The sequence below is a fragment of the Apaloderma vittatum genome, unplaced genomic scaffold (genome assembly GCF_000703405.1).
Source record: "Apaloderma vittatum isolate BGI_N311 unplaced genomic scaffold, ASM70340v1 scaffold14244, whole genome shotgun sequence".
In the NCBI taxonomy this organism is placed as follows: Eukaryota; Metazoa; Chordata; class Aves; order Trogoniformes; family Trogonidae; genus Apaloderma; species Apaloderma vittatum.
The window spans coordinates 69,835-94,503 of NW_009712282.1; the positions used below are offsets into that span (position 1 = coordinate 69,835).

Genomic DNA, 24,669 nt, shown 5'->3' on the forward strand with positions numbered 1-24,669 from the left:
GAATAGCGTTGGGCTAAATCCTTCATGTTCACTTGGAAACTGCTCCTCATTCTTTCTTTTTAATTTTTATCCTGATTTCCTAAAGAAATTTGAAAAAGGATAACTGAGTGCCCATGTATTTTGTGAAACAACAAGTTGAAGACAATGTTAAACCACATTATTAGACATAAGAAAACTCACACAAGGATGAACCACTAGAAGTCAGGTTTCATGGGTTCTGCTATTCACATAATTATTTGTCACCTAATAAGTCATTTAGTTTACTATTCATGCCAGGATTTTCCTGTGACTCTCTCAGTCTTGTGGAGATTTACTTCATTTCTTGCTTCTTTGTCTCTGTTTCTTTCCTTTCTTCCCCCAGTCCCTTCAATTCTGTTGTCTAACCCAAGCAAAAATCTGCAATTTTTAAGCTCCAGCAAACTTTGTAAAACACCCTCTTCCTTTCTGCTAACTGCCCTGTTTAGTTCTCTGTCAACTAGTCCTACTAATCACATGCTAGGTAGCACGTGAGCTGTCACCTCCTGCAGTCCATCTACCACACCTCTCAGGTCCCCCACTATTTATCAATCCATCATCTGCCCTCTTCTCTGTTTTAGAATATGCTTGAACTTCCAGTACATGTTGCGCTACCGCAGTCTTATATTCTTAATCAACCCATTTGATGTGCCCTGCCCATCTTCTACTCACCAGACAGCTCCTCTCTCCCCGCATCAGAGGTATACTTGAGTTATCATCCCACCTCTCCTCAGGCAGGCCTAAAGCCCAGCGACTTCTGTGGACACAATTCCCCTCCAGTGTGTGATGCCCACTTACCACAAGAGGCTCAGTACGTGGCCTGGGCATGTAGGGAAGTGGTTATCTCCAGGAGGAGCTGACAGGCTGCCATTTTCAGTGCAAAAGGACAACAACATTTGGTAGGATTCACAGTGCCTAGGAAATAGATATTTCTATGGTGAGCAAGAAGATTAGACAAAATCTGCAACCAAGAGGTGATGGACATTTTCACATATGATGCACAATGCAAGCTGCACTAAAAGAGAAGAAACCCCAGACTTCTATCTCTCCCACTTTTCATACACTAAAAGGAACATAGTAAAAAAAAAAAGCAACCCACACATGCAATAGTACTATCATGCTGTAGTGTACATTATATTGTATTGCATTATTTTGTATTGTATTGTATTGTATTACTTTACAGTGAAGTAACGCTATAGTTTCCTGTAGTACATATTATAGTATTTTATGGTGAAGTACCCACTAAACTAGCATGATCTTCTGGCATTTTCGTATACACCTCATTTAAAGTTAATACAGGTTAAGAATCATAGAACAATTCAGGTTGGAAAAGACCCTTAGGATCGAGTCCAACCATTAACCCTACACTACAAGTTCACCCCTAAACCGTATCACCCAACACCACATCTAAGTGACACTTAAACACATCCAGGGACGGTGACTCAACCACCTCCCTAGGCAGTCTATTCCAGTGTCTGACCACTCTTTCAGTGAAGAATTTCTTCCTAATGTCCAGCCTAAACCTGCCCTGTTGCAACTTGAAATCATTCCTCCTGGTTCTGTCCCTAATTACCTGTGAGAAGAGACCAGCACCAACCTCTCTACAATGTCCTAGAAGTAGATGCCTTTCCTCCCCTTTACAATTTTTGCATTGAAATACTCTGCAGTTCTAGAAAAAAGCCACTTCCAAATATAGAAATTTTTCTCAAAATACACAGAGTTATGACAAGCAAGCAAAGAGGTACTATGCCTATTATTAATTATTACCCTGATAACTAGAAGAGACAGCCTCCTTTGAAGTCAGGCTTCTTTATTTGTGCAAAGAATCCAAGTGCTATTTACAGATAATAAAGTAGAAAAAAGATCTTAACTGCTTAATCAAATTATACATTCAAATGCTTAACCTAAAACAAAGTGGAAAAGGGAAAATGGATTACTGAAATACTTGAAGTTTTGTCTCAACTGAGTCTAAACGATTCTCTTCAAAAGTCCTATACTTTGTAGCCCACCTAACGCCATTTAAAACTTGAAAAGTATGAAGGATTCTTCAGAAATGCTTGATTGATTTGAAGAATACTATTTAGGTTAATAGACAGTAAAAAGTCAATTTTTTAGTAACTCCTGGTATTACCATCTACATACACTTCAGAGGGATTAGTATTTTCCCTTGCTTTCACCCATGTATGATTGAATTACTTTGTGCAAAGAAAGAGTCCAAACCAAACAAGTGAGAGGACACTGCATGGATCAGACAAAACCAGATTAATTCTGTGATGCTTGCTAATTCCTCTGTACTCATTACCAATAACGAAATATGTAATCTGCAGGGACTAAAATAATCTGAACCATCAAATACAGAAAAGACATACAGTGTAATGAAATATCTAACTGCATATTTTATACTCTGCATTCTGCTCCCTACAGCATACAGGACAGCTTCTGAAAAATCCTTGCCTTCAGCAAGAATGTAGATCAGGTATTTTCAGACTCTGACTTTCAGAACAGTTGAGCTTTTAAGTGGCTTTCTAGAGCACAACCTGTTCTCTCTGTTTGCTTGTCTTAGGCCACCCTTTTAAAGTAATTCCACATTTCCTGAATGCCTGGTATCCATGGCTGAACAGGGGGAAGAAAGCCTATTCTGTGAATATTCTGTCATGGGAAGCCTGATGTTCATTCATGTTGCAGGAGAGTGAAAATGTTGGGTGCACTCTCCTCCTGCTTTGGATACATCCAAACAAAATATCCAGCACAGCCACCCCCATTCACATAGCCATTAGCACTGACATACCACATGTGAAAGTCTAGCTTAGAGCCAATACCTTCTCTTGGGATCATTTCCCACAAATGCCATTTCATTGCTCTCACCTACTCCTCTCTGCTCCAAAGCTGGCTTTTATAAGAACTAACTCAGAACTGCAGAAAACAAAACCAGAAGATACACAAACAGCGCTAATGCACTACATCCAATGGCGAACAACAGTACATGTACACAGGAACCAGTACATTACAGCACACACGTATATACAAATGGTGTCTGGAGGGGACATGTTTGTTACCACCTTCACCTACAACAGTATGTGTTTTGACTTCACTTTTTTTGATTTGCAGAGTTTGTTATAATCTGCTCACCTATGGAGACTTTTAGAATCAGTGATCTGTCACCACCCCACCACCACCTTTATATACACACAGGCACCACTGTGTTTCAGTCATCTTGTGGTTATACAGATTGTTAATGATACTTTTTATGCCACTGAGCTATATTTCTGCCTGAGACTCAGGCAAGTATACTCAAGTCAAGATTTAAAAGCCTTTGGTAGAGCTATGCCAATTCACATCAGGTGAGGAGATGACTCTTCAGTGTTAAGAAATGAAGAAGCAGCTGATCTTACACAAATATTTTGGAAAATAGCTGGGAAGAATAGCTGGCGTCTGAACCGCTTTTGGCACTCAGGTGACAGCAAGACTGAAGAAATGAGTTATTACCCTGCTTATAATTGCAGTTGCCAATACACAGGAATTGCAACTCACTGCTTGGTTTACTCCCTCTTTCTTTCAAAGTCTCTCAGTTCTGTTACCCATCTGTCATGTTGTACATCCAGGCATGGAAAGAACAGGGGAAGAAGCTGGGGTGAAGGTAAGGGATTGGGAAATACAGCTGGGTGGCAAGAGGATGAAAAGAGAAGAAAAATTAAGTGCTCCTAAAGCAGAGGTTCTTACAAGCGGGGGTTCTTGTAGTAAAGGGAGTCTCCTTACTGTCATCTAAAAAGTCTTCTTCCTCATCCTCCTTTCTCAGGCGCCTCTTGGTCTCCTCATCATAAATGAGGCCCAGCAGGTTGGCAGGGCTCTCACTCTCAGCATGGCACAGCTCGTTGAGGCGGAGACCAATTGCCTGCAGACAGGGAGAAAGAGAAAGCACAAGGAGGTGAGAATTTCAACCCAACTGACTGGTGGCCAAGGGCTCTGCCTTGAACAGGTTATGGAGCTGTCACAGAATGTCCTGGCTTCATTTATTTTTATTGTCTGTGAAGTGCAGTAAAGTAGAAAAAAAAGGATGATTGAAGATTAATTGCTACTGAAACTATAATTTATTTCCCTCTTTTTTCAACCAAAATTTGCAAGAGTATCAAATTTCACAAGGAAAAAAGTTTGCAGATTTGGCTAAATAACAAGAAAACCCATGCCAAACCAACACGTGACAGGCAGAAGGAGATCAGATGTTTGTTTTGTATGAATTTCTTCCACTTTTCTTTCTCCCCTCAATATATGTATTCCAGATTTTTGCCAAGTCTTTTCGCTGAATGCATGTCTTTTGTTTAAGAAACTATCCTGGTACTTAGGAATACAGTAACAGTCCCTGTTTCCTCTATAAAAGTGTTGAATGCCCATGGGAGAGCCTGCTTCTGTCTTTAAAAGAGACACTACCTGGTGCACTTTCCAAAAATGAGCTGACAACATGCTTATAAAAGCTGTGAAGGTACATGGGGAGTGGTTTAGAGGGAATCCATGTAAAGAGCAGAGACAGACAGATTTCCGCTAAATACATTTACAGTCTCCAGAAAGGCATTGATTATTTGTGGCTGTTTGCCAGCATCATTATCAGCTCGTAAACAGCTCTCATGGTGCTGTCAGCAGAGCTACAGATAAGGGTGCATTAGCAAGAAGAATGCTTTCCTGCTAAGACACATTAGAGATCTTAAGGATTTTCTTGATTTTCCTTGCTGAAGGTAGATGTTTAATTAGTTTTCATCAGCCCTTGCCATTTGGCCTTTTTGGTTTGGGGATAGTTTCAGACAAAGATGCTAAAGAGGATTTCTGAAACTTCTACAAGTCAAAACTGATGGTTATGCCAGCACTGTATAATTTTCCTTGTCTTGGCTGAAACGATGCAGAAACACATTAACAGTCCCTTATTATGGCTGTTTCTCCTTGCTACCAAGCAGGTCTTGTGAAATTCAGCCACAATGAAGAGGGTAGACTGCTACACAAAGAGGCTAAGGTGGTATTGTGGTTTGCAAGCTGATGGGAACAGTTGCCAATCTCAGCTATCCGTGAGCCTGCACATTGCTAATTAAACTCCACATCTCTCACAATCTTTTTTCCCTTCCATGTTTCAGGCACTTAAAGGTAGAAATGTTCTGCATACCTCTCCACAAGGCAGTAATTTATCACATATTATTTATGCTCTGTTCTACACCCTAATACTACAGCAATTGTACATAACCCCACAGCTTCCTACCTCATGAGCACGCAATTCCTAACATGTATTATCTGTGTGAATTATGCTTGGTTTTTTTATGCCACACTTTAAAAGAAAATGCCTTTTAACAGAAGCAGCCAAAGGAAGTGTCAGACTAACCTAAACAGAATATATTTAACATTGTATTATCTCAAAAGACAGCATTACATATGAGATTGCTTGATTCAATCGACTTATCACTGTTACAGGCAGTCCAAATCCTACCTCATGCGGAAAGGGTTTACCACTTATTCTCTGGTGGCTGTTTAGGGAGGCTGAATTAAAGGAGTTGGATGGGGAAAAAAGGTTTTATATTCATTCTTGCTCTCACTAAACTTTGATAATAGCACAGTATATTGCAATTAGTGAGCAATGACAGACAAGCAAAGATCCATAGTTAGCACAAATTTCTAGTCTACAAGAAAAAAAACATAAACAAAGCCTCAGTGCATTCAGAGACTAATATAATCTTTTCCCTTTTCCCAAGAATCTTCCTTGCAGAGCAGTTCTGCTGCTACCAAGCAGCAAGGATGGTGTGCTGTAGCGTTGACAAGAATCTGGCAGCATGGAGACAGGCGGACTGGGTGAGGCTAGCTCATCTTCTTGGTGCTGGAGTTGCTCAGGAGCTATGTGAGTACACAGGCATTCCACCCTTCATGCTGATATTGCTCACAGCCATACGGACAGGCTAACCCACACAAACAGCAGCATGTTCTACAGCATGTGCCTGTGCTAAGGCAACAGAAAGCTGTTAATCCCCATGGTTCAGCCTATCTGGTTGGAATCTGGTCAGAGCCAACAAAATCAGCCACCTGGGGAGCACAGCTTGCTCAGAAATGGAAGGAGGATAGCTGCCAAGAGACAAAGCTTATTAGCTTGGGTGGACAGACCACCCCCCCCGGGCTGTTTTGCAACACGAATGTACTGACATGCTCAGCACCAGCTCAAGGTTCCCTTCAACATGCTCTACTGAGAAGTGTATGTTGGTCTAACCTAGGAGAATATAGATCAGCAAGGCTTTTATGGCATGGCTTATGTAAGTACTCTGAGACTGAAGAATACATAGTTTTCAAATTCCCCTGAGCCTTGGATTTTATGTTCGTGTGGGGTTTTTTTTTGATCATGATGATGACTGTAAAAAACTCTGGGTTTGTGTAAAGAGGTGAGAAGCACAAAGCTCACTTCCAGATAGACATATATAACAGGCAGCACAGAGGTCAAAGGAACTTCTCCCGCTATTTTGAGTGGTGTGAAATGACTTGCACTAAGTGTCAGAGCTTCAACAAGTATACCCTGGTGGGTTTCCAAAGAAATCACAAGTGGCATTTACAGGGCCAGACAGGACAATTTGTGTACACTAAGAGATCACAATCAAATAAAACTTGAAGGAGCCAAGCTCAAAACAAACATAGACAGTTCTTTAGATGACATGGAGTAGCCCTGTAGAATTCCTTGCCAAAGAATGATGAGTGCTAACAGTTTGTGTGAGTGTAAAGAGTGACTGAGTAAGTACGTCAAAGAGAAATCCATTAGTAAATATACAGCACCGTATCTAGCTCGAGCAGCCATGGACTAAAAATATTTGGAAGCTAGAAAAAAGCAGATAGTATCACATCCACTGCTCTCACTCTTCCTTAGGCATTCACATAAAACAAGTGGTGGAAACAGGAGAGTAGACCAAATGGATCCTCAGAGGGAGCACAGCAGGTGGAGGATAAGGAAGGGGACACTGTTCTGTCCTAACAAAGTTTCCACTAGGAGAAGGGCTGACCCTGGCAGGCTGCAAAGTGCAAGCTGGAAGGGAGGCTTCTGAATCCCCATTTTACTGGAACTGAAATTCTGTATAGGATTCAATTACTTTTATATTTTGTTTTATTTTTTGATGTAAGTAGAAGAGAAAACAAACACTTACATCTCCCCACTGGTAGAAGAGCTTCGCTGCATTCCACTGCAGCTTCTGGTTCCTTTTGTTGCCCACAATAGGAGAACGTCCACGGGACAGGCCTTTCTTAGTAATGTTCACATGGTGGCCCTTCATCCACTCAGGCCAGTTGCCACGATTACAGCGGTGAACAAAGCGTGCACACTCGAGGAACAGGGCTGCTCTTGCCACGACAGGAGCTTCCTGAAATGTTTGCAAAACATCACCTTAAATACAAATACATTGGAAAAACTCTCTGAACGTTAGAGGATTTTGTGCTTTCATCAATTGCTTTAAAAGCTTGCCACGGAGTCACACAGACTCAGCAATCTCTCCATCAAAATCTGACACCAGAATCTCTGCTCTAAGTCTCATCTCTTGACCTAATAAAACCAAGGCTCACAAACACTGAACACTTACGCTTAGTCCAGCCACTGGAGGGGCAGGAAGAGCCACATTATAAACTTATAACCAACCTGGTATCTGTACTCGTCTGTATCCATCTCTCAGAAACCATCTAACTGACAAAAAGCAGAAGTGTGCATCTGATGCTGTTACAGTTGAAAGGAGTTGTTTTCTTTTCACCTTCACTAGTGAGGCTGTAAATGCTTCAAGTGCAAATGGCAGCACGGCCACACAAACCCCACGATTTGTCACGTTAAGTTCTGCCTGCACATCTTGGGGGTGGAAGCATGAATGGAGGCTTGCTGAAACTAGGATGGGTGCTGTTTCGCACTTATAACAAGCAGATCCAGAAAGTGAAATCCATACTAGCAAAAGACAACAAGATTTTACTGGCCTAACTTCAATAGCCTCAGCAAGCATCAGACAATTTAGCACCAAAACAACATCAGACAGATGAGTTTTGAAGTGTTTGATGGTTTTCCAGAGAAATATCCTCCTGACATGCACTTAGAAGAGCATTTTTCTTTAATGGAAGACATGATATTGAGCGCATCTTAGTTTGTATTGAATCACCCAGCAAGATCCAAGTGAGACCAATAAAGAACACTTTGGAAACTTTCAAACATGTTCAAAAATGGACACTGTAATTTGTTTCCTAGAGGGTATCTTAGATTCAGGAAGAAGTTTTCTTCCCAGCAGTCTACAACTCTGCAAAAGTAACATCTTTACAGACACAGAAAGTAGCTAAAAGCAAATTGTTCTCCTTGTTTCAGATTAATTTACAAATCCCTCCCTCCCCGTAATTTTCACACACAAAAAACCCTGTGGCCAACAGGCTGCAAAACTAAAAGTACGACAATATCCATAATTTACAAGCTGGGTTTGAAAGATTCCTCAACAGGGATTTCACAGAGCTCTGATGTGTGTTCCACACATTTAGATGTTGACAGCTTTAATGAGATAATTTGAACAGATCAGCGTCTACTTACAAGGGGAGGTTCCTCATCTGTGGTCCATAGATAACAGACAGGCCTTGAGACCATGGAGGATGGTCTGTGGAACATTACTAAATTGTGCCTCCACTACTAGTGCTTTAATCAAAAGTTGAGAGCAAGAAATTTTGGACCAATGCCCCAAATTCTATACTGTGGCTAAACTTATAGCCAGAAATTACTACAAACAGGACTGAAAAAAAGTCAAGCCTTTTAGGGGCCTGACAGAAAATAAATTAAGTAAGTAAGTAAGTAAATAAATAAAAGTATTATGTTTTGTCCACATTAACAAGAAAATATATGTTAATTTCTTCCTGGCACAACATTCTCTTGCAGCTTTTTGCTCATATTTTATTGAAAATCTGGAAAAAACCAGCAATCTTTTAGCAATTCTCTTGAATAGCAACATTAAAGTGGCCCAATGTTCTGATGAGGAAGGCAGAAATCTGAAGCCAGACACTCACTGATAACCAGATACAAAACTAATATCTAGCACCTGGAAAAATCATTGCAAACTACTTACTGCTCATATGCAACATGAACCACATAATAGGTGAGGGTTTTATTCTTTTATTTTCACCAAGTAAAACCTTCACCGTGGAGACATATATGAAGCCTCAGCCGCAGTCTCCTCCTCTTTTAGTTCACCACTGGTGAAGTCACAATTTCATAGCATATAGGAATCTTGTAAAGATATATGTTGTAAACATCGTGGAAACACTCAACTATATAACTGAAGGAGAATATGTAGGATAGGAGGTAACCGGGAGGAGTAGGAGTTCTAAATTAAAAATCACAGAAAAGACTTCCTGCGTGAAGAAAGACTTTCTGAACATCACAGGGCACAAGCTCTCTGTGATCGCTTACCTGAGGCTCAGAGAAACCTGAAGCAGCAGCAAGAGAAAGATGAAGATGTGACAGAATGGACAAGGATGGATTCACACCACAGAAAAACACATCACAAATGGAGAGAAATGAATCAGGCAGGTGATGCATAGCTGAAAAGAACACAAGTTACCATGGTCACTGTCAAAAGTTAACACAGCAGCAATACTCTCAACAAGCCTCCCTGTGCCTGCAGAACTATTCACAAATCCATTTTTAACATTAGACCTGCTACGTGGCTTTCCATTTTGAAAATTGTTCTTGTACTGCTTAAATTGACATGAATAAGAATCCACCGTTTTCTCAATAAAATTTCAATTACTCCCATTGAGCTTTTTAACAGAGAATCTGATTTGTACTAATAACAGCAAAAGCAATGACCTGGGTAGGAGGGACCAAATACAGAATGGATTTGGAATTTTACAGCAACACATTACTGTTCAAGTAAGGCTGATCCTGCAGAGTTTTATGACTGCAGAGCATTTAGCTCCAGTTTTATTTTCAAGGACAATTAATTTTATAAGACTAATCAAGCAGTGGTAATTTTCTTGTGCCCTTCCTTATATTCCCCAAGGCATTTTCAGCAAGAATTCATTTCCACTGGTCTCTTCAAGAAGTGAAAAAAAATAGTGCCAAATAACAACAACCTACTTTTAAAAGTAAAGTAAATTCAAGTACTGTCAAAAGATGCTGGCTCTGCTCTGCTTTGTCTTGTCACAAGACAGGTCTGGCATGAGAGGTAGCCTAGCAGGTATATGAAGACATGCCATGTGTAAATTATTAACTAGTGTATTGGAGAACTGCCTCAAAAACATTAGTTCAGATCTCTCTGATTATATCTAAAAATGGTCAAGTACAATTCATGACAGATCTCTTTGTTTCTGTTCCCAGTCATCTGCTCTGGGGATCTGTTTGGAGCAACCTCTGATTTCCTTCCACATTTTGTGCCCTCCTATGGACAAATATTTCTGCTGTGGAAACAGGGACATGGGAACAATAGAGCTTACCTAAGAGCCTGAGACATATGGAGTCAGGATACTGGCAAGTATTCTTGCCATTTAGACTTTGCTTTTGCTGTCCCGATATTTCGTAGATCCTCTCAGATACAACCCTGCCATAAAGTAGTGTCATTATGGCATTTCAACAAGACTAAGAGGTTTACGTGTTAGAACAGATCAGTTCACACATCTTATTAGAGGAATGCAATGCTGACAGGTGTCACACATTGCTAAACTGGTCAAAAGAAAGTTTTATTTCCCCACTCGAGGCATTTATGCTAATCTAATTAGGATAATTTAGGTAACATATTTAAACATTGCTAGACAGTGGGTTATTGGAATCCTCTGCAGAAACCTGACCACAGACTGAAATATAATATTACTTGCCTTTCAAAGTTTTTAAACAGAGAAAGAAAATCCATTTTATTATTGCAAAGTCTGGATATAAGCTGGACAAAACGGTCAGCAACATATTATCTGTTGTCACTGAATGCTTGAAAAGCCACAAATTGATTGTAGTTTTACAAGATTCAGTCAAGGATGTATGCTGATCCTAGGAAAATACGTTAACTACATGGGTTCTAAACCTAAGAGAACACTACCCCCATAAGCCTGCAGACTCTGTTTCACTGTTCTGGTATCTTTATATCACTGGTGGCCAACCTGTATCAACTTCCAGACTGCTCAAATGTCTTGAAGTTGGTATACAAAGGGAATTTTAAAAATCTGCATGAGAAAGCATGCTCAAAAGGTTTATGAAAGAACTGAAACTGGAGCTATTTGCCTTTCATTTTTTAAAGGTTGCCATAGCAACTAGGTTGGATAAAATTACTTCAGAAGTTTTTCATTTGCATCAAACCTGATTCAAACTATTACTTCAAAGGCCTAAAAACCAGAAGTTAAAAACACAGAATGTTTTCTGTTGTGTGTGCTCTATTGACATAAAATGTGGGAATTTTCCATGACAGCATACATTGCCACTAAGCAATTCAGTGAGATGACAAGCTGTCCTCTTTTGAAACCTGCAGTGCATATGACTTCTTAGCTTCTATGTATCTCCAATACTTTGTAGACAAAATGCCAGCTGAGCAGAGACTTTTAAGGAGTCTTCCAAGTCTGTAATTAGAATAAGGCTTCTTTCATCTTTAGCTGCAGACCTTCTAGAAATTCTGATACCAAAGCCTTCTGTATCATTCAGCAGCAAGGGAACAGAGCCAAATGCAAGCCAGCTCTGGAAGTCAGAAAATATATCTTCCAACAGTTCACTTTGACCAGTAGTTTTCAGGTAACTTAATATATGGGCACAGAATAAGTTGGTCTGTAGCTTAAGCGTTTCATGAATTTAAAAAATACATAAGATGTTTACAGGCAATAGGGACATAATTGCCAAATTTGTCTGATTTATGAGCACACAGAGTAATGCATTCCCAGAAGGATCTTAAGTGACCTACTTGTCAGGAATGAGCTCCTTTCCTGCCCATGCACCTTGGCGTTCCCTGTGTTAGTTCAGAGTTTGCAATGCGGTGGCAGCCTGGCAGCCTTGAAGAATGAAGTCGTCTTTGTGCAGCACACTCGGCAGGAGTGACTATCCCCCTAAACCCACCTTCTGAGCTCACTGCAACCCTGACTGGCAGGAATCACTTCTGACTGCAAGAGAATGAGACAGGCTTCCCCACCAGCCACTGTCTCCATAGCTTCCAGCCAGAGGGACAACAACTTCCAAGAGGAAGAGTGGGAACTAGTGAAGAAAACACTCATCTACTGGAAGATGGATGGCGACCAGTCAAAACAGTAGAGCTAGATGTGGACTTGTTTGAATCTGCAGCTTAAGCATGCAAGGTTAAGAAAAAAGTATAAAGGAGTAGTGCACAGAGTGTATCATCCCCACAGCTACGAAGCAGACAAGGCAGCACAGCTCAGGGCACAGCACCAGCAGAATGGGAGAGTCCATGAGCCTTGCATTTACAGCAGCAAGCAAAAAACCTGAATATAAGCACAAATGGCATGACAGTCTAAGAGGTGGGGAGTGGGAAGACAAAGGAAGAGAGAGGATGTGGATGCTCTGAGAGCAGTGGCTTTCAATCTTTTTCAGTTTGCAGGCATCCAAACACTTAGAGAAGTAAGTAGAAGGGCACTGTGCAGAGAAGTTACTAATAATTGGCTGGCTTTTCCTAGCTGTATTTGTCACACACTTGTGCTTGACACATAAACACCTCACAGAGCCCCACTGGCCCATCCACCACAGGCTGAAGGCCACTGCATTAGAAATGGAAGGGATTGTTAAAAAAACCCCAGCAGCTGCAAGGAACAGAGGGAAAGCGATACAGAAAAGACATGTACTGTCAGGACGGAGGGACTGAACTGTGTCACTTCTGCGATCTGGATCTGCGCATCAGCAATATCTGCATTCGAAAGCATGCACAATCTGACATTTGAAGTTTCTTCCACTGACTGGCCCTAGTGACTAACAGATCAGTGTTGCCTAATGTATTTATAACTCTGTCAGAACATCTGAGTGGAATTCCTGTGCCTCCCCAGGTAGTTACCCAGTCTTCAATCCTCATTCTGTAGATTAACACTAGAAGGAGAAGCAGAATGGCTGTGAGCAAAATCTGAAGTCTGACAATAAAGCTTTGCGCTGGCAATAATCTAGTTATGGAGAGCCATGCAATAAAAGAAACAATCCATTTTGTCTGCAATCTCATCCAGTCACAGATGCTAAAACTCCACCTACTAACAGCACCACCAGCTGGATCTGCTGCGATGCTTTACCTGCTTTCTGTGCGGGCATGGACAGCATCAGTGAATGACAACCGACCGCCACGTATGCACATGCTGTCGCTCAGCAGGTAAAAATACACCAACGAATGACTTACAAGATCTAGGGCTGCTGCCAAAATGGAGGCATCAGGGATAGTGCCTGGTTCACAGCAGTTCAGGAGAAACTGAAAGCGCTTCATGCCTTGGCGGATTGCTCCCAGGTTCACAACGTTCTTGGATTTTCCTCCTTCTTGGTTGGAGGTCAAGTGATCATCAAAGCTATGGCAACCTAAAGAGGTAGAGAGTACAGAGGGGATGCAGGGAGAGGTAGGGAGAAGGGAACATAGTCTCTCACCAATAAAAAAAGTGGAACAGAAATCCTGGTCAGTACAGTGTCAGTCTAAATCCCTTCCTCACACTGAAGCCCTATCTTGAAGATATCAGGGGCATTTTTACAATATTAATGACTTCCATGGAACAGGTGTACAGCAAGCCAGATTCTGGTTTTGATCATACTGATGTCTGCCCAAAACAATTCCACCATATGCAGTGTGGAAGCTCAGGAACTACTCCAACAGAGGTGAACCAGGCTATGGTCTTTCCTGCCCACCTCTTTAACAAAGATTATCCTGTCTGTTTTTCCTGAATAACCTGTTACCTTACTTCTCTATTGTCTCTAATTCTACCTTAGAGTGGAGCATGCTTAAACATAATTCCTCATGTCTCAATTTAGTAATACATCGTCTACTAGGACAGAAAAATCAGTAGCAAATATTGAAAATGCTCTACATGGAAATACAGCTTCTGCAATTACCAGAACACCCAAGTGAGGCTGGACTCAATTCGTAGGTATCATCACTGTTCCAGCTTCTCTCCCTTGAGTGTCTTACACTCCTTGGGATGTGAAGTTCCCTAATAAGAGTTCCTTTTGAAAATGAAGTTAGCACCTTGCTCCAGGACTTCTTTCAAGCACAATTTTAAACTCCATATACAGAATTCACATGATAAATTAACTAAACCCATTGTCAACTTGAATGAACACTTTTGAATGCAGAAGATCATTATGCAGTCAGTACCCAGAGTTGAGAGAGTGGTAGAAAGACAGAGATCAGAAATCAGGAGAGTAGTTTCAAGGCTAGGGTGGCTGGTGAAAACAAGAATAGTCAGCTTCTGGGCTTTTTATCTTCATCCATAATACTCTCCCTGTTCACAAGTGAAAGTACAAAAGTTTACAGAATACTGAAGGATAAAGCACGGAAGAAGAAAGAGAACACTGAATAGAGAATTCAAGATTGTTTTTAAATATGGATTTGAAAGACAAGAAGCAAAACGTCACCCTACAGGACTTTGTGACTTCTCCTTCCTCAGGAAAGAAGAATGGCTGAAACTTAAAGTCCCCTTGAGACGGCACTCCCCAGAATTACTTTGAAAACGCTTATGCATCACAAACAACACAACAGAAAGTGACAATGTAGATCTTCACTTTTTCCCTGAAGACAGAGGTATATCAAATTTCAAGAGACTTCTTTACAAACATCTGTGGCTTTTCTCTCTCCAGTGAAGCTGCACATAGTTTTCCAGTAAACAAAAATGTTCCCATGTTGGGAAACATTTCATCAAAATGGAACAAACAAACAACTACTGTAGAAAGAACAGGTAGAACACTTACATAAATGAGCAGGCACAAATACCCTTTTCTTCCAACTCCAGTTTCCTTAAAGCCTATAGCATGCTATCTGAGCCATCCTGCTATGGCTGCTGGAACACTAACTCATTTGAGGTACAAGTGTTTCCTGTTCAGGGCCCTGTTAGGGCTGTGACTGTATGTGTTAATGAAAAGAAAATTAACTTTCTGCTACAGAAAGGCATGCCCAAAGCATCTCCCTAACCACTACCATTAAGTTCTACCAGACGCTTTGTCCATCTGGGCTCAGTGGTACTACCTAGTCTATGACTACAGCCCTTTGCAGTCCCAGCCTTGCACTTAGTTCAAGCTTTGTAGGAGAATCCTTCAGAAGCAGCTGATGACTGTTCTCTGCTACACTCATCCTGAAGTAGCCTTGCTGTAAGCAGCGGAACCCTCACTGGCTTAATGTTAACGGGACTCAGACTTGCAGAAAATTTCACCCAGTGAGCAGAGGTCATTTCCTAACACAGAAGGACACTGGATGCTCAAGCTGCCACCCTAGCAGTTGCCTCCTGTGCAAATATGAGATCATCCCCCAGAGCAAGCGTGTGCTGTTGTACCTTGAACATCTTGGTAACTTCTATGGTCTCTCATAATGTCTTCAGTAAGTGCCAACAGGAAAGTTAAGGGTATCATGTAAACATACCATAACTCACTTCTGTATATATACTTTGTTCTTAGTATAGGTAAAAAGATCATTAAAGTAAACATTTTCTTAAGCATGAATGTGCATATATTTATGTGTATATATATGTATACATATGCATACATACAGATACACACACACACATACATATGCTCACATACATAACCAACACAGAATTTCCAGTGGTCTAGATGATATATCACAATGAAGATTACAATTCATAAATGAAGTGACAAATTATTTTACTTTTTTTTCCTCTTTTTTTTACTGTAATATATTTCTACTCTCACTGTTTTCTTTTAAATTTGCTCTACTATGTTAAAAAACCCCAAAAACACAAGAGAAAACACCACATGGAAAAAGCATGAGCAAAATAATGGCACAGCATCATAAATGACAAGAATGGGAAGGCAGAAATAGGTTCCAAAATAATGCTTTAGGATCAGACCTTGAGAGATTTAATAGCATGCCCATCCACCTTCAACAGGTTTGTACACACAGGCATATACAACTACACTAATATTTTTGAAATTATACGGGGCTTTCATTGCATGCCAGATGTCCCTGTGGACATGGTGATACAACTTTCTTAACTGTCACACTTTGCCTTACAAACTTTAAATACCCTCTATTTACTTCAGTTAGTCGGCAACTGCCCACTCACGCCGTCAACATCGCTGCATAATTTGCTTCTTTCTCACACCAGCATGCAAGGGTTTCTCTCTTTAACCCATCACATGACTTTTATTAAGGTACTTCCAATGCATACACATACCAAAACCAAGCATGCGTCACGTACATCTCTTCTCTTACTGCCATGTAAAAGATGTTTCAAGTTCTCTTCATTAATTACATAAATTCTAATGTTACTCACAGAAGGCTGAAGTATGGACACTTTTAAAGTTCAAAAAGTCAATACTAACATGTCATCACAGAAAAGATGTGCCACACATATTGAACAAGGCTCTTGATGCTCACAGGGCCAAGACTAAATCTATGTCATTAAATCAAGAATGTGGGCACTTTAGGCAGAAGCAAACTCACAGTGGCATAAAACCAACATTAACAAGATGAAAAAAAACAACATTTCCTACAAGAAAATATGAAGGACATCTCACATGAGCACTGCAGAAACAGCTCTGGCAGTCTATAAAGCTCTCATTGCCCTTCAATTGTTTGTTCCCAGTAAGAGCTGGGAGAAAACATGGTGGAACATACTACTTCAGTACATAGTGGATGAAGAAAACAATGCCATTCCTCCCGTTGCAGGGGTATTCACCTTCAGCTACAAAGCTACAACAATCTTCTGGGCTGACACAGTCTCCTTGCACCTGAGAGCTAGCTGAAAATCACCACCAGTGTTTCTGCAGTAGTAGAATGCTGAGCAGTTTATGCTGGCAAGACGTGCTCATACTTTGCTAGTCTCACTTGCCTGACCAATGCCTTACGCGCATCACACAGCAGGTCTGGGACAGATGGTGAAATACATACAATGCAGTGTCAAAGTGCAATATCAGAAAACAAAAAACATAATGCCAGAGAGTGTCACACACTGTAAAGCTACAGAAATCATGGTGAAAAAGAAAATCTACTCCATTTTGTGTGTTTTTGGGAGTTGGCTTGGCTTTTCTTGAAAAAATCAGAACTTCAAGATATAAGGTTATCTCCCTGACAACAAGAATGAGCTCTGAGCTGAGGACATGATCATGTGAATAACTGCATGACATTTTAAAAGAGAATATATCATGACCTTGTATTATTCATAAAGGCACTTTTCAAACATTGCTGATCTTGAAAATACTTTGCAATTAACTATACTTTTGTGGAAAGGAAAAATAGTGTTGTTATTATTATGTTGTGTGCTAAGAAAAAAGGACAGCATCCCTAACGAATGGTATGCAGACACTAGACATGCAAACACAGAAGAAAAGAGATAATTATAACAAGGTTTGTGCAGGGTTTTCCATTTCTGTGTTGATCTTTGCTAAAACTGTCAAATGGTCACAAATTGGGGGGGAGAAAAAACAAACGAAAAACCTGATGGAACATCCATTGTTGTATTAGGCAACAAAAGATTTACACACCTAAATTTGAACTAAGTGCTTTGAAGCAAGCATTAATTTTTCAATTGTATTTATCAAATTCAATATGATTTAAAAAGCCCAAATGCATTTGCATATTTTGTTTGTATAGTCTTGATTTTTAAAAAATTTACTTTGCTAGAGTTTTTTTTTCTAAATCAAAGCAAAAGAAAGAAGGAAGAGAAAGAAAACGGTTACAAAGACTAAAACATTGGAGAAGGCTAGAATGGATACAAAAAAACATGGAGAAAGCAGGAAAAAAGGGAAAGGGGTAAAGTACAGAAAGAAAGTGATTTTTAAAAAAAAAAAAAAAAGAAAGAAAAAAGGAGACGAGAACCCTGATTTCTAACCATCTTTTTCTTCTGTGTGATGAAGCTTGGATGGGTGTCTTCGGCAGGTGCGCCATTTACCAAGACGCTTGAAGAAATTCTCCTCTTCATCTCGCCCATTGTCCAGGCCACCTCCTGGCCCCGCTCCTTCTGACAGCTTCACTGCACTGGTAAACTTCACCTGTGCAAAGACAAAGGGCCAGGTCAGGCTGTGCCGCACCACTGTCCCTTGGGACAGAGAGGTAAAGCACCTACAGAAGGGCTGTAACACAGCGGATCACCATAGTAACAGAAGTGAGTCTGCACAGATTTATGTATGCTGCAGCACTTCATCTTTTAAGCTTTCTGCTTAAAGGATTGGTCTTTTGCAAGAGGCTGTAAAGGCACAAAGAAGTTAGGAGAAGCATGACCAACAATTGAACCTTAAGTGTGTTGACAGAGCCTGGGTTTCTATTTCAGTAAACCAAAGTAAACTGACAAGTGCAGTGTAGGTTTAACCTAGTCTTCACTGTGAGCCACAGAAGTCCAGTATCAGATGCCCATGGCACTCTACTCTGAAGATTTCTGTGATGGCTGTAATGTCCATGTTGAGTAGAATGTTTCCTTAGATGGCTAAAACCAAACTCTCTGCAATCCAGTCTGACACATTTACCTTGGAACTCTGCCTGATGAAAGACAGACGGTCAACAGAGCTGATATCTAGGAGATCTTCCACCCCATCAGCCAGGCCAGAGAGGGAGGAACGCTTCAGCCAGTTCCCTGTTGCAGAACAAATCACTCAGGACAACTCTGAAAATGCTTACACGCAAAATCTATTTATTAGCAATTGCAGCATATTTCTCCAAAGTGACCATGGTAGGGTATAGGAAAATTTGAGGAAAGAAGAAAGTAACCTTCCCATGTTACATGTATTAACCTCCATGCAAGGCTGGGACTTGTAAAGGATGCGTTCTTTGTCTATCAAATGCTATGTGGATTTCCCTTCCGCAAATAGGAGATCCCTCCTGCCTGTGAGATTAAGGTACTAGCCCTCTACTTTGGAGACACGGAGTCAGTATTCTATTTTGCCACAGATATACTCTGTTACCTTTGGCAAATTGCTTCCAGTTCCCTTTGCCTCAGTTCCCCATCTATAAAATGGAGAGAGCAGAATTTCCCACCTTCCCTTCGGAGAATATACAATATACTTGGACAATAAGGAGCTGTTTTGCAATATTACTTAAGACAGATATATCTATTTGTGTTTCTTTGCACATGCAATATGTATATAGAATAGGAAGAGACATACATTTACCTATGGGGAGTTTGAGTTTCTTTCGAAGGGAGATTCTTCGGGAACGGGAGCGGGAGCGCCTGTCTGTGGTGGTCCCAGAGTGAGCAGTGGTGCATTCAGATGTGTCCTGCTCAGATTGACTACTGGTATCACTCGCTGCACTCTGTGACTTGAACATCTTTCGCCAGAAGTCTTTGCGTCCCAGACCAGCCCCCTGGACTTGCTCATCACTGGAAGAAAAAGGATGCAGAGTGTGAACTGCATTTCAGTGAAGTTTGGATGCTCAGGGGAATGAGGCCTCTCTCCTGCAGCCCCCTCCTAACCACTCTATTCTTTGAGGTTGTTTCATTTTGAATTCCAAACATACTGTTCTCAGTGGGACATAATCAAATTTGACAACACGTTCAGTATTATTCAAGGCATAAAATAACCATCTTTTCTACCCTGAGGAGCTTGTCCATTGAAGAGGTCATTCCAATTTTTAGTTCCTTTATATGAAAAACCAATCATCTTCTTTAGGTCAAAACGACCCACATTGATAAGACTACACTGGTGTTTTTCTAAAAGCATGTGTACCAAAGAGCTTTTGGACATCATGATTTGTGAAACTGCTGGAGTCAATACTGTCCAATACTGCTGGAGTATTGGAATAGGGACAGCCTATTTTGCTATACTCTTGAGATCTCCCATGGCCGTGGCAAGGCTCAGAGGAGAACAGCTTGCTGCAGTTCTGTAAAGCAGTAAAGGGCCTTGCATTATCCTTGCAGTCTCAGCAACAGTGAGACTTTGCGGGCCCAGTTAATGCAGGAGAATACTTAATAAAGAGCTGTGGGCCCTTGTGCAAGCTATGTCTTTGTACAAGATGGATGAGTGTTCAGAGGCACAGAGAGTTTAAATGACTTTTTCAAAGTTCCTTAGGGACCAGTGGCCATTTATAAAATTTCCTTACATTTTTAAGAGTATTGATTAAATTTACTTCTTTGGACAATAGACACTTCAGATGTGCCACGCCTAACAGCAGGTTGATTTTCTCATTAAGAAAACTGGTAGACCACTTGTGTTGGTAAGGGAAATGCAACAATCTTCGGGGACTACGTGCCCAAGACAGATCAGGGATAAGCTGGCTCTTGCGAGGCAGTAAAGGATTAATGACGCTTAGCAACAACTTGGAAGTTGAAAATTAATACTATCCTCTCCCAGAAGTACAAACAAAGCATGGAGAACAGTTGTGATGACACCTCTGAGGAATTAACACTTTATTGATGGCTATGGTGGTATGAGATATTGACAAATCTACTGCACTGTTATTTGAAAATCTCTGATGGTTCCTCATCAAAATCAGGGTGGGTTCAGTTGGCAACACAGAAAATAGGTATTCTCTGGATGTTATCAGCAGCTCCTGAATGGACACTCAACACTTTGTTGTAGTGTTCAAGGAGATAAGCCTTGCTGTCCTGCCCATTTGTATTAACCCTAAAAGGAAGCTGCTGGCAACAACACGGGGAAACAATTCAATATTTACTTACTGTTCTGGAGTTTGCATTGGACGGCTTGAGATGTAACTGCGGCATTCATCAGGGGCAGCTGATGCCTGGCCTTTATCAGTGATGATACTTCCCAGCTCAGATCTATACAGACGATATAAATCATCAGTTGAAGCACATGGATGGCCCATCTCATGGTTATGCCATAGCTACATGACATGGAAACCAGTGCTGCTGAGCAACAAAGCAGCTTTAGAGATGTACCATCTCTTTAGCAGCTTCCTGCCTCTCTACATATCATTCATGAAAACGGCATCAACTGTCAGAAGCAAAGCCAAGGTTTTCAGGAGTTTTTCAACTTTCTTAATCTTTCTTCTCAATATTTAATATGACAAGTCTCAAAGCACCAGAGGATTTTTTTTTTATAAAGAAACATGTCAGGATTAGACTTCTTCTGGGACTTGGTTTGCATACCAGGCTTTACCTGTCGGATAAATAACACTAAGGATGTGATGTGCATTAAATGCTATGTCCACATAGTGTTTTGGGACTGACATTGTCAGTCTCTTAACCTTTCCTTCTCACAGTGTTTCCATTGCACTGTTCTTTTAGGCCTCTTGTATGAGAGGGTTAACACTTTCTGCTGCAACTATATTACTGTTTCATTTCATTAAATTTTAAAGGAGACTGCTGCCACAGTACAATTCTGTACATCAGGACCTGATATACACTATCAAGATAAAACACACAAGCCCTTGGAGTTCCTGCATTTGTGTTCCTTGCATGTAGTCATAGAGCCATATGCAAGTTAGTCATTTGCCTTCTCCCTCCTAGACACCCACCTTTTGCTCCCAGAAGGTTTTGGCTCTGGCTCTGTCTCCTCTGTTTTTTTCCCTGGTATTAGCTTTTCAGCACTGTCTAAGAGGGCACTGAGTGCCACTCTCCGAAATACATTCCCATGAGCCTCCTTGATAAACTGGACCAGCTGTCGGATATCGCAGTATAAGCCCTGAGTAGGAAGACATTATGGAAAAGAAAGAATTCAGTGTGCAATTTAGGAAGAAGCAGTAAGAATCAATAGTTTCTAAGGTATTTCAGCAGTCCACAACTTCCTCCAGCTCTTGTCTGATATACTCTCCATGTACAGGGTTTGTTTTCTGGCTGGGATCCAGAGCTGGAAACTCCACTTAGTGCACTCAGAAGCAGCAGGTTATGAGGAACATTGCTGTAACGAAACATGCTCTGCAATGGGCTATGACAGATGTAAAGTTATCAGAGGTTAAAACAGCTGCAGGATGAGGGAGCTGCAAAGATGACTTAAAGCCTGTTTCATCCCATTCATCTAGCCCATAATCTTAAAAAGCATGAAATAGCTAAAGCAGGGGGCACAGAAATAGTGTGCAAAAACTTTCATGTTTTGTTTCAAAACCAGTGGGTGTTTGGGGATTTTTCTTCATTATTTCAGAGTTTTACATCACAGGAAGAGAGAGGAATGACTCACTCATTCCCCAACCTACTCCTACACTCAAGGCTCTTTTTAGTTCTGAACATTCATACACACCCATGATGTGACAAATCACCTCTGTATCTGAGGGCAAGGGGATGAAGGGAACAGTTTTATAGGACTGATCTGTGAACTTTCCTGAAAGATCTTGGATTATTCTGAAAATTCCCAGCTAGGAACTGCACAGCCAGCTTTCAACAAAAACAAACAAAACACCCATCACAACAACAAAACCAACCCAAACAAAAAAAAATGGATCTCGATACTGATTAGGGCTCTTTTTCATAAGACATTGAGCACAAAGTTCACTCTAAAGAGTGATGCAACAGGAAATCCTCACATATACTCTGTGTACTATATTCTCAGGCACAATGAACAGGGCTATCTTAAAGATAAATTTCACCTTACACAATAGCTAAAATAGTGTCCAGAACAACATATAATTTATATAGAAAATTTACACTTGGCAATCCTATTCTAGATCCAGCAATGGCACATGTTTTTCTGCATCCCACCACTTAATTTCTGCTGAGGAACATTCCAAAGGAGGAATATCCATAAGAACAAGAGTACTTGGACACAGTCATACCGCTTTGCTGGTTTAAGATGTTACTGTGTTTTTCGTCTTTGTGTCCCTTGCCCTCACAGACACTAGACATCAGTGCCTCTACAGCTGTTCCATAAGGATGGAGCACAAGAGTGCTTCTTGGGTGCTTCCATGAAAAATCTTAAATTCTGGTAATAAAGGAGGTGGTTTGAGATTAGCTGCTAGATTCTGCATCAACCTGAAAAAAGAGCTTGTGCTATCCATTCTACAGACTGCTCTGGAGAGATAGCACACTGGCAGCAACCAGCAGCATCTTACTTTCCTCCAGGTGTTTGGTAAATTGAATGTTCATCATCTAAACCTTGGGAAGACCTACCAAATTGCTGTTCAGTAACACATAGACTCTGCCATGGGTGGGCCACATCCTTAACCAAGTAAACTGGCTTTAACTTTGCTGAAAGTTATTTATGCTGGCAGTGATCTTGTTCATTAATCCCTTGCTACTAATCCATTTGTAAAAAAAACAACAAACGCACAAGCTGCCTGAAGAGTGCATAACTTTTATCCTGGCTAACTCCTCAGGTTCCAAGGTAGGCATGCAAGAAGGGCATCGCATTTACATCATGTTTCAGTTGTGTCTGCACAGCTTGCTACACTCAAGGCGTTTGGCTAAACTGAATTAATTCTTCTACTGTAAAGCCTCACTGGTGACATCCAAGTGAAAAAGTAACTTTGATAACATGAAATTAAGTGCTTACCAGGTTTTCCGGGCTGTGCAGCTCATGTGTAGTGGAAGCACAGCGAGTGATCAATGACTTGAACATGGCATTCACAATAATACCTTCTACACTCTGGGCAGTAGATTTGTTGTCCACTGTGGTGAAGTTGTTCCCAAATCCAGCCTTGTCTGTGAAATTCAGGTACAAGTAAGTCCCCTTGTTAGGAACTGTTTAAAAAAATGTGGCTTAAAGGGATTCAGCTACATGAGACAAGTGCAAATCCTCACCTAATATCCCATGCTCAGCCCCTGCAATCTCACCCTACAAAAAATAAAGCCAAAGGGAAACATAAAATAAATGAGAAGGATGAAATCTTCCCAGAAATAACTGTAGTATAAAAAAGGATTGAAAAGATCAGGACCACTCTAGCTTCCTTTTATCCATTTCTCTCATTTAGAGATGTATAGAATAAGGCTGCTTTTCTGTTTACTGTTCTAAACAAAAAGATGTGTTTGATTCAGCAGATTATTGAGAACACCAATGAAAAGAAAATCTCCCGAACTACAAGAATGATTTTCTTGCAAGGTGCACAAGGAGACCAAGCTCCCAGAAAGAGTCAAAAAAGAATTACACACGTTATGTGAATAACAAGAAACTTCCTAGTTTCATTAGGTGAAAACACTTTCAAAAGCTGCATGAACTGCCAGGCTTCAAAGCATGAGCCAGTCAATAATTGATTAATACTTTGGGAAACATCCTCTGGGCACCTTCTTCACAAAAGCCTGCTCATGATATTTTCGGATGCTTTCTCTAAAACGCCTGTAATCAGAGATAGGCTAATGGACTAGTAAAACTCCCCAAATGCTTCAGAGGAGCTATCCCTAATCTATATAAAGTCATTGTAACTGTTGTTGTGTGCAGTGACCAAGCATAAAGGTTTGGTCGCTCTAGTTGCACCTGGAATAATTTTTCTAACTTGAAAAAAAACCCCAAAACATATATACATATACATAAATAAAACTGCACACATGCTTCTAACTAGAGATGTGTATCTGCATGTTATCATTGTTTATTCAATCCATTCTTGCTATTTACTGCCTTACTTGAGGCACCACAAAGGGTTTTAATGCTTAATTATATCTCCGCTCAGAATAAACCCTGGATTAAACAAGCCATTCCAGCTG

At 40.7% G+C, this 24,669-nt stretch overlaps 1 protein-coding gene across 1 annotated transcript in view; it reads right to left on the reverse strand.

Annotated features, from left to right (window-relative positions):
• The window catches only part of UNC80 (unc-80 homolog (C. elegans)), a 128,707-nt gene that overhangs the window by 68,741 nt on the left and 35,297 nt on the right, over positions 1–24,669 (reverse strand). The window contains 11 exon segments of the mRNA XM_009867927.1: positions 814–844; positions 846–930; positions 3,772–3,907; positions 7,167–7,379; positions 13,332–13,504; positions 18,040–18,139; positions 18,611–18,717; positions 19,247–19,461; positions 20,758–20,859; positions 21,558–21,724; positions 23,525–23,673. Of these exon segments, the coding sequence (XP_009866229.1) occupies positions 814–844; positions 846–930; positions 3,772–3,907; positions 7,167–7,379; positions 13,332–13,504; positions 18,040–18,139; positions 18,611–18,717; positions 19,247–19,461; positions 20,758–20,859; positions 21,558–21,724; positions 23,525–23,673 (1,478 nt within the window).